The sequence below is a fragment of the Lingula anatina genome, chromosome 2 (genome assembly GCF_051362555.1).
Source record: "Lingula anatina isolate TDL-2025a chromosome 2, LinAna3.0, whole genome shotgun sequence".
Classification (NCBI taxonomy): Eukaryota; Metazoa; Brachiopoda; class Lingulata; order Lingulida; family Lingulidae; genus Lingula; species Lingula anatina.
Window position 1 is genome coordinate 27,463,932 of NC_141768.1, and position 16,957 is coordinate 27,480,888.

Consider the following 16,957-nt stretch of genomic DNA (forward strand, 5'->3'; position numbering starts at 1 on the left):
CATGAAAGAGCACAGCGCACGCGCGCTAGGAGACGCGGCGTGCGAAGATGAAAGGTGCACAGTCGCATGTGCGTACTGAGCGATTGATGCAAATATAAAGACACAAACTGCCCATATACTCTTGCGTTGTATTGAAAATAAGAATTACCGCTCCAGCCACTATCATATGTACACGAACTGGAATACTTTTGGTAGTCAACAACAACAAAAAAAAAAAAAAAAAAAAAAAAAAGAAAAAAAAAGAAAAAAAAAAACAAGACTGAAAGACTATACGAGAATGATTTTAGATAATACAAGCAGGGTAATATTCTTTTGAGTTTCCTACCTATATAGAGGGTAATGGCTATTATGTCTTTTTTCATATCGATTTCTGTATGCAATTGAAAGAAATATACATATTTTACCTGTGAATTGAATTCCATTTCATACTAAGCTAAAAAGATTTTATAAAGCACACCTGAATAAAGATAAAGTAATAAAATGTCAGTTTTTCTCCATTATATTTTAAAAAACATATTGCTGCGGATATGCAATAAAACACGCACAAACAGTATATAGCAGAATTTTTAAAAAAAGCTGTATTGATTTGGTAAATTGTTTTTAGAATTGATATGCTTATTGTAATTTCGCATTGCTTCATTTCGTATAAAACAGAGCAACGTCTCCTATCTATTTATTGAGCATCAATTAGTTGGTAATGACAGTATGATTTGATAAGGCAGGCACATTGAGTAGTTAGCCTTAAGATGTGTTTCTTATATTTTTATGGTAATAAGGTTTGTGGATCGAATGATACACAACATGTTTGATATAGAACGAGACAATCCATTCCAACGTTTAGATTGATCCTCTAAGCGTTGTGCAATTTCAGGAGAGGGACACACGTACACTAAACCTTGTGACACCGTTCACGGACATTTTTCTTAAATATTATTTCCTTTTACATAACATTGTTTACAAATACGCAGCAAAAACAGAGAGGTAAAAGAAACAAAATGAAGGTTATAACTTGAGTGCTACAAGAAGTCCAAACTGTTTAGTCCTCGTGCTAGAAAAACCTGGTAAAAACTGGATATGTGATGATATAGAGTTGCGTCTATCTTAAACACAGCGGCTCTCAGTGTTAAGAGTTAAGCTTTGCCTAATGTGCGTTCAGTAACATTAACCATACCAGGCCAATAAAGCTATCACTTTGACTGTTGCAAATGAATATATCAGATGGGTAAAATTGATGTAAACCCGGGGTGTGCTGCAAAGCTAAGGTAAATAAAGGTCCTTTACGGCTACCGTATTTACACCATAAATCTAAGACCGACCCTGCTGCGCCGTAGTAAAAAAAAACGCGGCTGATCTGCTTCGGGGCGATTAGAAATGCACTTATTGACCTTTCAAAAGACTTAAACAATTGGACGAAAACCCTTCTTCATGTTGACAGCGCAGAATCAAAACTGTGCGTCAACAGATATGATAAGATTCAACATATGAAAATTATTTCACAATCGCGTCAAGGAGAAGACCGTGCTGCGCCCTATCGATGAGCGGCGTCACCACAATTGATATTTAATCCCGTTTTAGACATGTAACTAATGATAGTCATACAGCTTTTAATTTCCCACTAAAGATACTTTAAAGGTGACTGGTATTGAAAGAAGAATGTTTAAATATTGTTCATTGACGGGCAAGACTGAAATGATCGGTGTTCTTTCGCTCGCAATGTATAGGCCTACTGGGCGAAACAATGCGCTTAAAACTTCAGCTAAAAACTTACAGTGTTTGTATTGGGCTTGAGTACTTTGAATTTTTTTTAATTTTAAACTTTTCATTTTCATTCTGATCTGTTCATTTTTCCATGACGTAAGAGAGCAAGATAAATTGTCTTCCACCCAACATTGTTTTCCACTTGTCACCCTAAAATAACCCTCTGTTTACATTTACCAAGGTCAGTTGGGGCTGTCGGTGATTTTAATGCAAAACGAAAAACGCGTTGTGTATTCGATTATGGTGAAACGAAACACAATGCTGTAGCAGTTCCGGCAGGATATCAAGAGGGATCCTAAGTCGTTCTCCGTCAAAGAGGAGATACGTTTGACCCCACAATTACACCAAAAACAGATAAATTATTTAAATTCTAATCATCGACTAAATGTTTTATTCTAAGGAGTCATCTGTCGTGTGGCACATTTTCACACGCGCGTATAATGTGTTCAAACACACACACACACACACACACACACACACACACATATTGAATGTTTATTAAAATGGATGGCGCAGGGAGGGACACCTATTCCATCTTCTTTCTTTCCCACCCCCCAAAAAGGAAGAAATAAAAAAAAAAGAAAATAATCCAGTACAACAAGCGAATTGTGACAAAAACAAACACCTTCCCATCTCTATGCCCTGCATATAACAGTAGAATTGTGCTTGCTTCCTGTTTTTTATTGTTTATTCCTATTTTAATCATTGCATCCCCTCCTCCATTGGCAAAATCCTGAAACCGCCAAAAGACAACGAAGGTTATTTTGACGCGACGAATTAAATACAATTAACGATTTTTTTAGTGGTGGGGGAAGGCTTCTTCGATGTTTTCGACAAATGAGTTTTGATTTCAAAATGCTCTATCTTACCCTGCCCGCATATCTAAATTTTATATTTATTCTTCGCGTAGAAACGCAGAGTTCAAGCTGGGGATATTTATTTTCCGACTGCGTGCGACTGTCATCATCGCTTACTATTTAAAAAGTGCGAAGTTACCAGCTCGTAATTGAATTCATTTAGGGTAGATAGATACGTCAAATCGACTAAAAAGAGGAGGATATATGGTCGCTGCTATCACAACTGCGCTTAACTTTGTGTTTTTTCTATCCTGATTGAATTATCCACTGTTGGGGGCCACAACGACTCTGAATTTTACCGATACCAAGGATAGAAGAAAATATCTCTAACTAACAACTTATAGCCCAACTGCTACTCCTTTGACCGCATAGACCTACGATACTTTGAGATTGAAACCGTCCCTATCGGACGGAAATAACACTTGATGTTCTGTGAAATCTGTTCGACAAATATAGCGAATTTCAAAGCTACTGCATATAGTAAGTAATTGTGAAGTATATATAGATCTATACGGAATTTAAATCACTCAAAATACGTCAATAAAAGTTTATGTGTACAATTACAAATGAGTAGATAAAACTTCACTCGACAAACGAATCCGTAAGGGGGGGGGGGGGAGAGAGGCAGTGATGACTCAAGCAGACGCACCCTTCATGCAATTTTTTTCATAAAAACTTTTCAATTTTATTTACAGTTTCTTGTTATCGTTCTTGGATTGCGCCCAGAATTCGAGGAAAGCGATTATTCATTTCCGTTTCTTGTTATAGCATTTTTTTCTTTGAGCGACATGCACCAGGTACCAGGAAAAGGCTTATTTATTTCTTGCTGTTTACCCAAAAATCTGTTGAGGACTTGTCACCTGTCCAAAACCAAACCGGGAGTCTTATGATTAATTCTACTAACGCCCCTATATATACTTTTTTGTTTTAGTTCTACCGCATACAGCGTTTAAGCACCATTGTTGTTTTAAATACTGAAATGAGATTGAATAACGAAGATTAACGATACTTAACGCCATCATTATTTAATGTGTGCCAAGCAGAAAATCATTTAACAAATGCGACTGCTTGTAAATCAGCCTAAACATGCCGGTAGTTGTATGAAAGGATAAGCAAAACAGGCACACGGACCAAGCTTTTCACTCAACTTTTATTTCTCTCTGTCATAAATTCCCAGCAGAACTTTGAACCGACCGTAAATTCTGCTGAAGTACAGCGTAAAAATACCCTTTATTGACTTGTATGTTTGGTTGTTTGTAAAATCACCTATGTTGAATGACTTCAGCCAACTGGTTTTAAACTGAGAGATTTTTTGGGTTACATATAACATGGAGCTGCATTGAACATTTGGTCTCATTTTCTGTTGCTGAAAATATACGGTTGATTGCCTGAAAGAGGCATTTCGTGTTAAAAGTATCGATGAACAATTTTTGTAAATGAAAAAGTTTCAAGGGACCGTTCGTAAAATTTTGTTGCAAAAAATGCCGAATCCTCCTGGCTTCATTGCAAATATTTTTATTTAGTTTCACTTTTTAGAGCTCAAACTTTAGACAGAAGAAAAATGCTATCTAGACAGAAAACAGAGATTTACAACTAAAAAAATCCACAAAAGCTACGATACTACTAATCATTTACCAATTTTAACCTGAGATTTCATGCTAGTTGGTAAGTCGTTAGCCTTTGATACGTAGTGTGCAATTCCACTTAAATACTCGGGCAAAAGGATAAAGGATAAAAGTCATATTACATGTACCCCTACTCTCTGTCCCCTTTGACTGGGCAACGGTTAATTTAGAAGATGAATGCATTGTGTTCATATAAACACGTGGAGAGAGAGAGAGAGAGAGAGAGAGAGGGAGAGGGAATTGCTGATGTTCGTGAAAGCAAACGTTCACACATTTATATGTGTTTATATTTCACAAGTTAAGTGATATTTCTCGATTTTTTTACACATAAAATGTTGCAATGCTGTTTGACGAACAAGTCTAAACCTGCATCATTTCGTTTGAATTCTCTGTCCACTATATGCAAATTCCTCTTTTAATTACGCAGTATTACAAGGGTACGAATTTCATTGTATTGAACACGACCTCTCACTCCCTTTATATGTATCATTGTTCAGGAATCTCTGTGCATACTTTGATTATCGCCAATCGGAAACGATCCGGATTAACTGAAGTTCTGCAGACGATTGAATTACACTGTTAATTACTCGGTTAATTTACAAGCATGTTTGTATCTATTAATTACAAAAAGCCATGTTTAAGAGGTAAGGGTTTTGTTGATTTGTTCAGGTATTTGAACTTTTAGGCAACGAGAAATAGATAGCGAGGATTAGCTGCTTGAAAAGGTCGAAATATTAAAAGTGACGTTCTTAAGATTACACAGACCCATCTCTTGCTTTGAGAAAAAAGAAAGCAATAGTTTACAAACATTAATCCATTGCAAACAAATTCGTTTGTATATCGGTAATCCTGCGTAAAAATTCCACTCTGTCATCACCCGGAGAGTAGATCAGAGATCGTCTGCCATTCTAACACATCATTTTCGCTCTATTTTGCGTGTTAAACTTGTGGTGCTATTCGCGCCTTTTCACATTAAAGGGCTTTCGTCCAAGAAGAGACCCCCTAAATGGCTTTTATTTAACAAATAATACTATCTGCTTGACGTCTGCTGAACGAGGGACTGATCTGCATACAATATACAACACTGATCCAATTTCAAACAGACGACTGAAACACAAGCAAATTTTAAAAACAAACCATACTAACGGGGAATTTTTAACAGAGGACATTTCTGACGAAAACGTTGTGGCAGAAGTTCATAAAACCACTTACACCGCTGACAAAACTCATACAGCGCGTGGCCTTAGGGTCCCTCTTCAAAGAAAATCGATGTTTATTTTTTTCTTAAACAATATATTTCTTTAACGTTTCTGTGGCCTGTGTGGCACAGACCATGAATTCCAACATGCCAGCAACTACGAGTCCAGCGCAATAACCGTTCTAATCATGCATGTCGTGCCTATTGTTTGCCTACGCTCTAAATGCCTCATCTTCTAACTGAACGTGACGCGGCTATACACGGAGGCAGGGTACACCGACTTCTCTGTGTTCTCGTTGTGACGACAAGCGCCTTGACAGCCGGCTCGACCTCCTCCCTCGCGGTTGAGCCAACACCCCCATTTGGAAGCTGCGCATCATTGATAAAGGGACGGCGCTAGGGTGCAGCGATGACAAGAGAGTGCACGAGCAGGAAATAATCAAGAGGGCAATTAAGAGCAATTTGCGGAAGCGATTCGGTTACCTGGCCCCAACCGCGGTGTTTTCATGGGGTTTGGTTCATAGGGAGTGCTGCGCATAATCAACACCGCTAAAAGTTCCAGAAATGGGAAATATTTGCAACTTGTGTAACCACGTTGGACCATGATGTTGTTTGCATAGTTGAATCAGTAACAGGCACAAAAACAGACTATTCCTCGGCTTGCCCACGTGATGCAGTTCAGATGGCATGCGCAACTAAAAGAACATCAGCGGCAGAAACCAGTGCACGAGAAACATTTTTCATTGACGGCCTCAGGAGGGGGTTCCAAGATTAGAGACGAGAAGAGAAGAAGAGACGAAAACGACTGAGCTACGCCTGATTAATGCGTGTTCTTCTTACGCACGATGTAGATGAGGGAGCTTCTCCAGGCTACACCACCATAATCCATCTGATAGTGCGGTACTATGTTTATGACAGAACTGCCTGTTGTGGTTGCAAAGAACTTTAAGTGCAGGGTCAGACGACGAACTCTGGAGTTTCAGCATGCAGGCGTTATGCCCAATAATTATATTTTTAACAATACTGGGTCAGACAAGAATGAGGTAGGTTCCTCCATCTTCTTTTACATTTTGCGCGCCAACAGCAATTTTTGCTTGTCTGCCAAATTACGGCGATACGCTAGATTAGACTTAGGTCTGGGCCAAAATGTTCTTAAAATGAGAAAATTTTGGAGCTATCATCACTTATCAGGGGTTAGCCATTAACCATGACTTTCGGCAAGACGATCAATAACACACCATAATTTGCTTCCCTTACAGGCTTCGGGCACTTTGCTCTTCAAAATATCACCTCCCTTAGGAAACTTCTACTGCAACAACCCATCAGCTTCTGCATTCGCTATTAGATACGATTGCTGAATGCTATAAAAACGTGCCAATTACATAAAGTAACCCTTTACTTAGCAATTTAAGTTTTTTCCCTGAGTGGATCGAGAATATTTTCTAAATGCGAAAAACAGAATGTGAAAGGAAAATGCTTCTTACTAGAAATTGGGCGACCATGAGCGACAGCAACGTCGTCCATCAATGAGCCGAAGACGTGAGCATGTCGAAATTTATGTTCAAAAATGACCCCAGGAGTGCCAGAAAACGTTCAGTATCCATGAACAAACGTAATAAATAGCGAACTTTATAGAAACAACTATCGTAAGTTCAGATACTATGTGCAAATATTTTGACAAGACCTCAGACTTGCTACGGGCGAACAGCATAGCAGAGGTTTTTCATTCACGTAGGGAAGAAGTACGGCAATAATTATGGTGCAGAGTTACGGGAAGAAATTAAACCACGTGTTCTGGGAGGTAAATTTCTGTCGACGATATAAGAAAATGAAATATCAGCACTGTCACATAAAAATCAAATTCGCCGATTATCTAATTTTTCTATGTCTTGGTAAAGATAAAATGTCCAGTGGGTACAAATGATTAACGCTTATCACTTTGATATACACGTTTATAGAAGCGCCACGTACTTTTACCTATTTTTTCTAAACATCATAGACGGTGAAGCGTATATTTAGTAAGTCTCATGGCCTCTGCCTAATGTTTGAAGGCACAGCACACTGAGATCGTCTTCAGAAGTGTAACAGGAATTATCTGACAAGATGGTTTTTAATGTAACCAGTCCCAAGTTTGCTTGAGGGGGTGTACTTTACGTTAAGGTGCGGTACTGAGCAACTAGAAAACTTTATTTACTTTGGCATGTGCTCTTTTGACACCTTTTTGACATCCTTTTTTTCTGCAATTCCCAACAGCCACCTTCCAATATACCCTTAGCAGGAGGTCTCAGGATTTTTGGAAGCGATGAGAAAAATGTTTTTACGCTTATTTAATTGTCCAGGAAACGGTTTACTGACTAAGAACGATTTTATTGTTATTTATGTTGCAAGGCTGAGTTTTCTCATTAGGCGCTGAATAAAGATCTAGACCACCTTGTGATCTACGTCACTGAACGTAACTGCCTTGTAACATGTCAAGGGTGGTTTTCTATTAATTGGTCATTTTCTGAAGAGGTCAGCTGCATGTACTGCTATGGCTATTGCAGTTAACGTGTGACTTCGGTACATATACATGCAGATAATATATTGCGGTAATTTATCCTTACTTCAGAGTTCCGCGAAGGGCACAGTAATTCATGCTTATGTACCTTTGCTTGAACTGGTGAAAGGAAGGAGAAATAAATCCAGCGTTTATGTCAGAATACCCCTCCAACAAGCCAGTTTGTCATGTAGGTTCGGTGTTCATTTCATATTTGGGATCAGCAGGTGCAAGACCAAGTATTCCAGACTTAGAGCACAACAATACAATATTCCCTTGCCAGAACGATCAACTTCTTTTTTTTTTTTTTTCGCGCGCGCGGTTTGCCAACGTTAACGTCACAACGTAAATTAATGGACAACAGTTATTCGTATTTTGGAGAACTATTCCCTTGATTACGTTAATGATATAAGTCACGGGCTTAACAGGTGAGAAAACAATGTCAAGCACTTATAATCCCCCGTGCTACCTCTCCACCTCCCAAGTCTCTTTCTAGACGTATAAGCAACTACTGTACCAGGCAGGGGTTACTATGGTCTTGTTCTACCTCTGGTACAGTAGGCCGAACATATTGCTTAATTATGAAGACGCACAAAAACGGTCAAACCAAATACTAACACAACTTGTTCTGTCAATCTGGGCTATGTCCGACTGAGAACACCACGGGTTTTCAGCCTTTCCGTGCCATGTGTTGAAGGAAAATTTTAAACGAGCCCGGCCCAAGGTTGCCTCCCGTTAAGTATTGGTGTAAGCCCAACGGATGGGAACTGTTATAAGGTCAAATAAAGATAACTGCCTTTCGTTTTTATATTATTTTTGTTATCATTTAGTTGACAAATGAAAATGTGTGCTTTCGTGCTGCGTTCGATATCTGAATTACCGAAAACAAGAAACAACGTTAACTCCACTGCGCCGAGGTAGGACGAGGAGAATTCAGTTTGATGGAATAACAGAAACCTAAACGAGCACACAAAACGAAAACTGTGTTGTCAAGTTTTTTTTATCTCACTTAAAAATAACATGCTTACTTGTCAGTTATGTTACAGTTCAGAGAATATTAATACACATATTGCTAAGTTACGCCTTATGGTACAAAAAACGTACCCCCATTACTTGAATAACATTCGTCATTAAGTATATTTTCATGTTAAATTTAACTTCAACGCCCATCCCTGCAGCCCCGGTTGACCCCCCCTTGTAAAACAATGTGAGGTAGTAGGCCATAGCCTTTGCTCGGTAATCAATAGCAAATTGGATGTGATTCCCATAGCTTGGGGTCGGCGTGAAAAGCAACAGCATTACATAAGTGACAAGTAGCGGCTGAAATCTACACCATATTTCGCTGACAAATCGCATCGTGTTTGCCGTCTAATCACTGGAGAGCAGCGCGTTCTGATGCCCCTCAGTTGCTCAAGTGTTAAATGTTATGCTAAATATGATAAGACGTGGCATAGAGCTGGCGTTTTTTATGTTTTCTGAAGTTGCTTCTCGGTTTTACAGTGGCCGACCACAGCTCCGTTTACAGGTCTTTCTACATCATTTACCTTAGGCAATCTTTTTTATTACCAAACTCTAACTATTTAAGTCTGGAATAAATGGTAAACAAGAACTTGTTATATGACCTTAAAATGCGCCGCTGGACCTGGCTTATATATGTACAATATTGAAAGGGCCAAGATAGGGACATTCTTCATGAGGAAATACTATGTACTATGACTTATATTTGGAAGTACATACATAATAATAATAAAGCACAATACTAATGGTGTTATTAAACTTTTAGACTTCTCCAATAACAATCAATTCCAATATCAACACTAAGCTAATGGTCACAATCAACCTGCACGGTGGATATTTCAAAGAAAAATTGTAATAACTAAAACAACTTTTTGTAAAATACCAACCTGAAGCTTTTTACATGTAAATGCCGCAAAATCTCTCCAAATATCGTTGAGTAAACTCTTTTACTGATCGACATATCGACACGCCCGGTGGTTCATTTTTAGGGACACTATATACACGTAAGTGTGTTTAAGATTTATTCCAACGCTTGAACCCATGTAATGTTATAACTCTTCAAAAGACGTAAAAGAAGATATAAAGAAGAAAAATATGTTAACGGCGAAAACAAACAATTTGAGTCACTGAAATAGCGATGCCAACAACAACAACAATAATAATAATACTGTTAATAATAATAATAATAATAATAATAATAATAATAATAATAATAATAATTATTATTATTATTATTATTATTATTATTATTATTATTATTATTATTATATGTAAAAGAAAAGGTTACATGTTAAAAATATAAGTATTTATTTAGTTCTATTTTGTTTGAAACATCAATTTTTTTTTAAATAGTCTCATGCAAGATATATGCAATCTTGAAATGCCCAGGCATGACACATCTACACAATGACAGTGAATACAGCGTGATTCCTATTCCTGTTTCTTTATTTTTCAGAAGACTGAAAGCAATGTATAGCTATGGTACTGATTACTTATACTCACAACAAATGTCTTACAAACCATTGGAGGCATAGCAAAATAAGAATGAATTTGTCATTTATCCAACATAATAATTTATTAACACTCAGTAAAGACTTTGGTACAGGTTGACTGTGGTCATAAGGCAGACTCTATACATTACAACTTTCTGTTTTATTTTCAGTTCCATGCGCAATGATATTTTAAGAATTCCGATACCAACAGAGCCCGATGATCCCAAGTTGGACCCGAACGTCGTCTGTCGAACGTATCCGGACTTGACCCCGGAACAGTTCGAAATGTGTCTCCAATACCCGGATGTAGCAGCGTCTGCCATCCAGGGGATCCAGATCGCCATGCATGAATGCCAACATCAGTTCATGGATCACCGGTGGAACTGCTCTTCGTTAGAAACTAAGAATAAAAACCCGCATTCTAGCCCGTTCTTATCAAGAGGTGAGTTTAGGCGCAATTCATTTATGTCTTCCTTTTTCCATTGAAATAAATTATATATGCAATCAGTGAATGAGTTTCAGGCATTCGGGTGACATGTATGAAAATCATATTCTGGCAAATAAATCGTAGAGGCACTCCATTACCAAAAGGGGATTGCTCTTCATCCCTATTTAAAACTGGAGATTGAACAATGCCATATGGGAATTTGGATTAAACCGTAATTTTCACAATTTGTTCCTAAAAGCACAACACAAATAACTTACAAAGGGTTGTCAAAACTAGTTAAAAAAACAATTCGATTGGCGATAGTACAACTCTTTAATCGAAGATGAAGAGCTGGAAAATATCTTAAGTCTGAAGCATCATACTCATATCTGCTGGTAATTTAGCTTCAAAATGTGTGCATGTACCTTCGAGGAATTGGTAGCGTCACGAACGTTACTTAGCCTAGGGGTGTCCAGCATTTCAAGGTAAAAATCACTTTTACTAAATTCCACCTGGGCTATGTGATGAGATTCAGATTCCAGTCCTTAAGTCTCATTATCCACTTTAAAACAATAACACCTAGTTTACAGAACCCTCTTCGGGTTCAAGTGGCTTCCATGTAAGAAGATCGTAATCAGGCAATCAGTTACAAAGAATGATATTTTTTCCATGTTTATCCCAAATAAATAACACAACATTCCACACGCAAAAGTGAGCACCACGACAGGTTCCACTTGTTAGGAGATGATTTTTTTTTTGTCGAAAGAATGAAGTAAATGAGGTGAGAGCAATGTTGAAAACTGGGCTGGCCTACTAGGAACGTCGCTAACAACTTATAGAAATGTACTACCTATGCTTTCGTTTGGAAGTCTTCGTAGACAAGGAAAGCAATTATATGATGATATCTTTCAAAATTGCAAAGCAAGCAACGCCAACCTTGAAATCGTATAATGCTATTTCATTGAAAAGTATTCGGCAAAATTTTATTATGAGAAACTTACAAATCCAAAAAAAAAGTAATAATAATAAATTTCAAATTAAAAGAATGTTTATTGTCTTCCTTTTTCAACTAGATAAGAGAGGACGAATAACCTTGACTTTCTTCTTGACTTTCTTCTTGTCCGACTTCAAGGATCAGGATTGCTGGCACGACAGTATGCAGAGGCCCTTTAACCTGCCAGATTCTTTATATTTGTGTGACTTTTCCCCTTGTTCACATAATCCAGAGATTGGTTTGATAAGTCAAAGGAACAGTTTAACAAGGAAAACTGTTTTCCAATAACCTCCAGTTTAGATATGCTACCATTATAAGTGGTTTGTATATTCGAACGTCTGAGCCTCTGTGAAGTTTGCAAAGTGCCTGGGTTGAAAAAGTTTCAAACTTGATATTATATTGTTCTTAACAAACTCACTTCGTGGTCTTTAAGAATGTCGGAGAAATGAATGCCCAAACAAGAAATTATGGGAAATGACGGCAGTAGATAATTGTTTTTCACTTAGCAGCGTGAAAATGATTATTGTAAGTACGTAGTAGGAAAGCTCAACGAGCTAGCTTTAATTTAAACCTCCCTGCCGCACAGAACTCTTTGCCTTCCTGGGCCTGCGATCCCGGGGCTATTGTTCGGATGTTGAATTCAATTTAGTTTTTCTTCCAAGGTATGAGGAAAAGACCCAGTTCATTTATCTTATTAATCAAAAAGAAACACAAGACGTTGACCATTTTGTCTACAGACAGGCCTGGTGAAGTCTGCAAAATGGAGACGTGTTTTCACAGTAGAGGCGATCCAGTTGTCAAGGGAGCTTTTAAAAAGCAGACATATTACACATCAATTAGCTAGGAACTCTTTAATATTTGTCCAGCTTTTTTCTTTTACGTCTGCTTTTCTTACCAAAATCATGGCAGACGTTCCCACCTTCAAATTGTTTTTGCTAGGCATGGTTTCTATTTTTTAATGACGTAACATTTTTGTTTAATAGTGTGATGAATTAAACGGTCTTGTTAAGTTTGTGCGACCTTGCATGGTACATGTATCATAAAGAACATACGTATTCTAAGCAATACACCAGTGCAAGCAGATACCACAAAAACACGTTTGTGTTTTCGTCATATCATTTTAAAATTATGTTATACGGAATTCAAACCGACAGCGCAATTAAACTGATGTGATCCCTACAGTAAAAAAAACCTCTTTATACCTCGAAGAATATATAACTGAGATTGGAAAGAACAATCTAGAACATACATGTAAAGGCACTGGCTGCTCTTGTGCTGGTCTACCGAGATAGTCGCTGTCTCTTATGTATTGTAAAAGGACAAAAAACATAGGATTCAGGCTAACTCAGAAAAATACACAGTTTTGCCTCATCGTAGATGCTAGCAATTGGACAGAATATGGTTTTTGTACAGCAGTTCATGTAGGTTTATAGACACAGCCCGAAATTCATTGAGTTTGTTCATATTTGTTACAAGTATTTAACTTTTTTATCTCTGTAATGCCAGTTTTATGTAAGTCTTTTAAGACAGTTTTATAAAGCCTACTACCTTAACTGTTACTATTATGTTTGTTTCTTAGTTTTAGAAATACATAATGCTTTTTTGTCGATATATTGATATTTTGTGTGTTTAGTGGTAGGTTTTGGTTGTTGTTCCTAAGCAGTCATAACAATTCCAGAGTTAAGCACAAAATACCCACAAAAAGAAAACATTTCTCAATTTGTATCAAGGTCCAAAAGGACCACCTCCTAGAGATGGAATTGTTTGTAAATAACTAACCAATCACACATTGGGTTTCAAGTCTTGCCGGTACATGTACCTGCTTGCGCTTATTTTTTTAATTCATTATTGGTCAATTTCCGAATTTGCAAAAACAAAACACAATTTATTTATACAAGAAAGCATTGTAAGCAACCGACGTTGAGAATGAACTTGAACGGAATACGGTATAAATGGATAAAACGACTGATTTTTTTTTTTTTTTTTGAGGTTTTAATAAACTAGTATGTGTGTCCCCTAAATGACACCGGAGTGGTATTATCAAATTAATTTAAAGATTAGAGAAGTACGTGATTGAACGCAAACAGAAGGTTTTCGTTTCCGAACTTTAACCCTACCCTGGCCACACAGTATGTGAATTTGTCTGCAGCCTAGTAGACTTCAATAGCACGGTCCTCCCCTCACCAGAACCAATTCAAGGTATCACGAACCCTGTAACAAGCTGCAATTCAGAAACGCCTTTACAGCGGCGCCAGTACTTTTTGCTGTTTCTCCCCTTGATAATTTGCCATTTGTATGTGTTTGCAAGTTGAAGACAGTAAATCGTTTTGATGGCGTATGGTTACAATTGTGCCTGCGTTTCATGAACGCAAGGTTAAGCAAAAAGGATGGTTTACCGCCAACGTTTTTTTTTTCCATTTAATTTGGTTGACCAACAAACAGAATGGACTTGCTATATAAATCTACTAAATGTTTTGCATTATTCAGCCTCGTACTTGGCCAACGAAAAGCTTGAGTACTGGAGAACATAAATGCCCAGAAAACTCGGTAAACGACCTTAGTTTCGGAGAAAGGCAAAGTAATTTGTGGCGCTTGCCCCTGGCATTATTCTGAGTAGTTCAAGGCAAGAAAAAACAGGCTAAGTTCAGGTGACTCGCGATAAAACACAATACAAGACTCCATAGAAATCACCCAAAGCAGTAACGATCTTAATGTGCTCTCTTTAGCTTAAGTGCAGTGCTTGAACCGGTCACTGCCCTCCGAAAAGTGTGCAGTTCATTCTCCGTTCATTCGACTGTTTGATTTATTTGCAGTATTTTTCCACAAAAATAAATATATTCTCAAGAAATGTCGACGGTACTTTGACATATTTTTAAAAATTGCGCTTACTCAGTGATATGTTCATGACATAATCCCTGTCTATAGGTTCTCGCATAAATCTGACAGAGGATTTTTGGTTTAGACGTCTGATAATTCTGATATTCACAGAACTCGGTGAATGCTAGAACTGTTCTGCCTATTTGTCTAAACTTTCTCTGCCCCTCTCTCTCTCTCTCCTTCCCTCCCTCCCTCTCTCTCCCTCCCTCCCTCTCTCTCTTTCTCTCTCTCTCCCTCTCTCTCTCTCTCTCTCTGTCTCTCTCTCTCTCTCACACAAATGCGCGTGCGGTCACACATACGCAATCCCACAAACACACTCTCACACACACACACACACACACACACACACACACTTGGAGAGAGAGAGAGAGAGAGAGATTAAAATTTCACCAAATGGTAGACAAAGAAAAGAGTAGATTCCGATATCTGGGTTTGGAAACGACTTTCGACAAGGGAGATTTGTTAAAGTCATCGGCGAATCATTTTCATTATCTAACATCCTATTTATGGCAGCGAGGATGGGTCTTTAATTGACTCAAGATTCCACGTTTAATGAACTGGCGATTTTAAAGGGGAGTCGCGTCCATTTTCCATGGCGAATCGGCTACTTCCGTGGCGCTTGCCCCTAATTATCGTCAAACGTTGTAAATATCAAGAACATACGATGAACCGGTGTTTAGCATTTCCAGAATATTGGAAGGGGTAGCTAATTCAAAACATGAAAAACATAGAATGTTATTCTAGAGAATTGCCCCAACAGCTATTACAATTTTGTTCAGGTCGCCATATTTGATTTGAACGAGCTAATAACAAGGGCAACACGACAGAAACAAGAAAATGCCATCCCCTTTTTGATAATTTTACAAATGCGTGATCTGATCAAAAACATTTAAATATGATGAATGAAAATAGACATTTTGGTCTGCGATCAAAAGAAAGCGAAATAGGGGACAAATGGAAAATTAAGTCATGCGTGCCGTTACAAATAAGAAATATTGATTTAACAACAGGCTACAGAAAACTTTGCCAAAACTTAATTCTACATTCAATAGCGTTGTGTGAAAATTCTAAAATATAAAGTCACTGAGAGTGTTTTTTTTTCTGATGATTACCAAATGAATCTTGAATACTGTTTTTTTCTTTTTCGAAATTACGTTTATGTCGTCGTCAATTTCCTGTGTTATCATTCTAAACACAACATTCATTTTAATGTAAGTCCTATTTCAATAAGTGTTCTTAACTGGTAAAATACTCCGTTGGTGTATTTTATTTTAAAACGTTTTCCCATGGACGAAAAGGAACATATTTTTGGTTTAATTAAATCTTTTGCCTCTTTAGATATTGATCTGAGCTACAAAATAACTTATTGATTAATAGTTAATATAACTTTTTCACCTTTGTTTCAATCCATTGTTTCTGTTTTATATTCTTTGTAGCAGGATTCCGAGAGACCGCTTTTGCCTATGCTATCTCTGCAGCGGGGGTGACCGCACAAGTTGCAAAAGCATGTGCCATGGGAAAACTAGTATCCTGTGGATGCGACAGTAGAATCCAAGGAAAAATAAACCCTACAACCAAAAAATGGGATTGGGGAGGATGCAGTCATAACGTCAATTTTGGAGAAAGTTTCACAGAAAAGTTTCTGGATTTCAAGGACATTGTTCATTCCGACATCCGGGCCCAAATAAATTTACACAACAATAGGGCCGGGAGACTGGTAAGTAATTTTGTGTAATCCTGTTGGTTATTATTATTCAGTATTTGGGCGACTCACAGTGTAGAAAAATACTTCTTATATAACGATACACTACAGTATACACCCGGAGTAGCTTTGTAAATTTGTTATCAAATCCACAACCAACAAATTAAAAAACGTACACGTATATTGTACCTTCTCATGCTACCAAAATACATGTTACAAATCTTCTTTTAACAACCCTATGCGTTCTTAAGCGTTTAACCTCCAGCTTTTCATCTTTTATCTTGAATGAAATCAAACGATATCTTTATTGCTTAAAAAAGAACAAATTAGAACGGAAATAGGAACAACTAGAGAAATTGCGTCAGCGCGCCTATGGCTAATGCACAGGCGGTTTTCATTTGTGGAAAAACATAACGAAGATTACGAAACATCAGGTGCGTATTTCAGTGAGTTTAACGCACCCACGCAGGCTT

At 37.6% G+C, this 16,957-nt stretch overlaps 1 protein-coding gene across 3 annotated transcripts in view; it reads left to right on the top strand.

The window, feature by feature from the left end:
- LOC106180550 (protein Wnt-10a-like) overlaps nucleotides 1–16,957 on the top strand; it is a 35,337-nt gene that overhangs the window by 15,295 nt on the left and 3,085 nt on the right. The window contains exons 1-3 of one of the 3 annotated variants that reach the window (XM_013564558.2): nucleotides 5,723–6,481; nucleotides 10,655–10,926; nucleotides 16,219–16,499. In XM_013564558.2, the coding sequence (XP_013420012.2) occupies nucleotides 6,423–6,481; nucleotides 10,655–10,926; nucleotides 16,219–16,499 (612 nt within the window). In that variant the 5' untranslated portion in view covers nucleotides 5,723–6,422. Of the gene's footprint in view, nucleotides 1–5,722; nucleotides 6,482–10,654; nucleotides 10,927–16,218; nucleotides 16,500–16,957 lie in introns of those variants that run through there. The other 2 variants (XM_087004026.1, XM_087004027.1) reach the window with 2 other exon arrangements.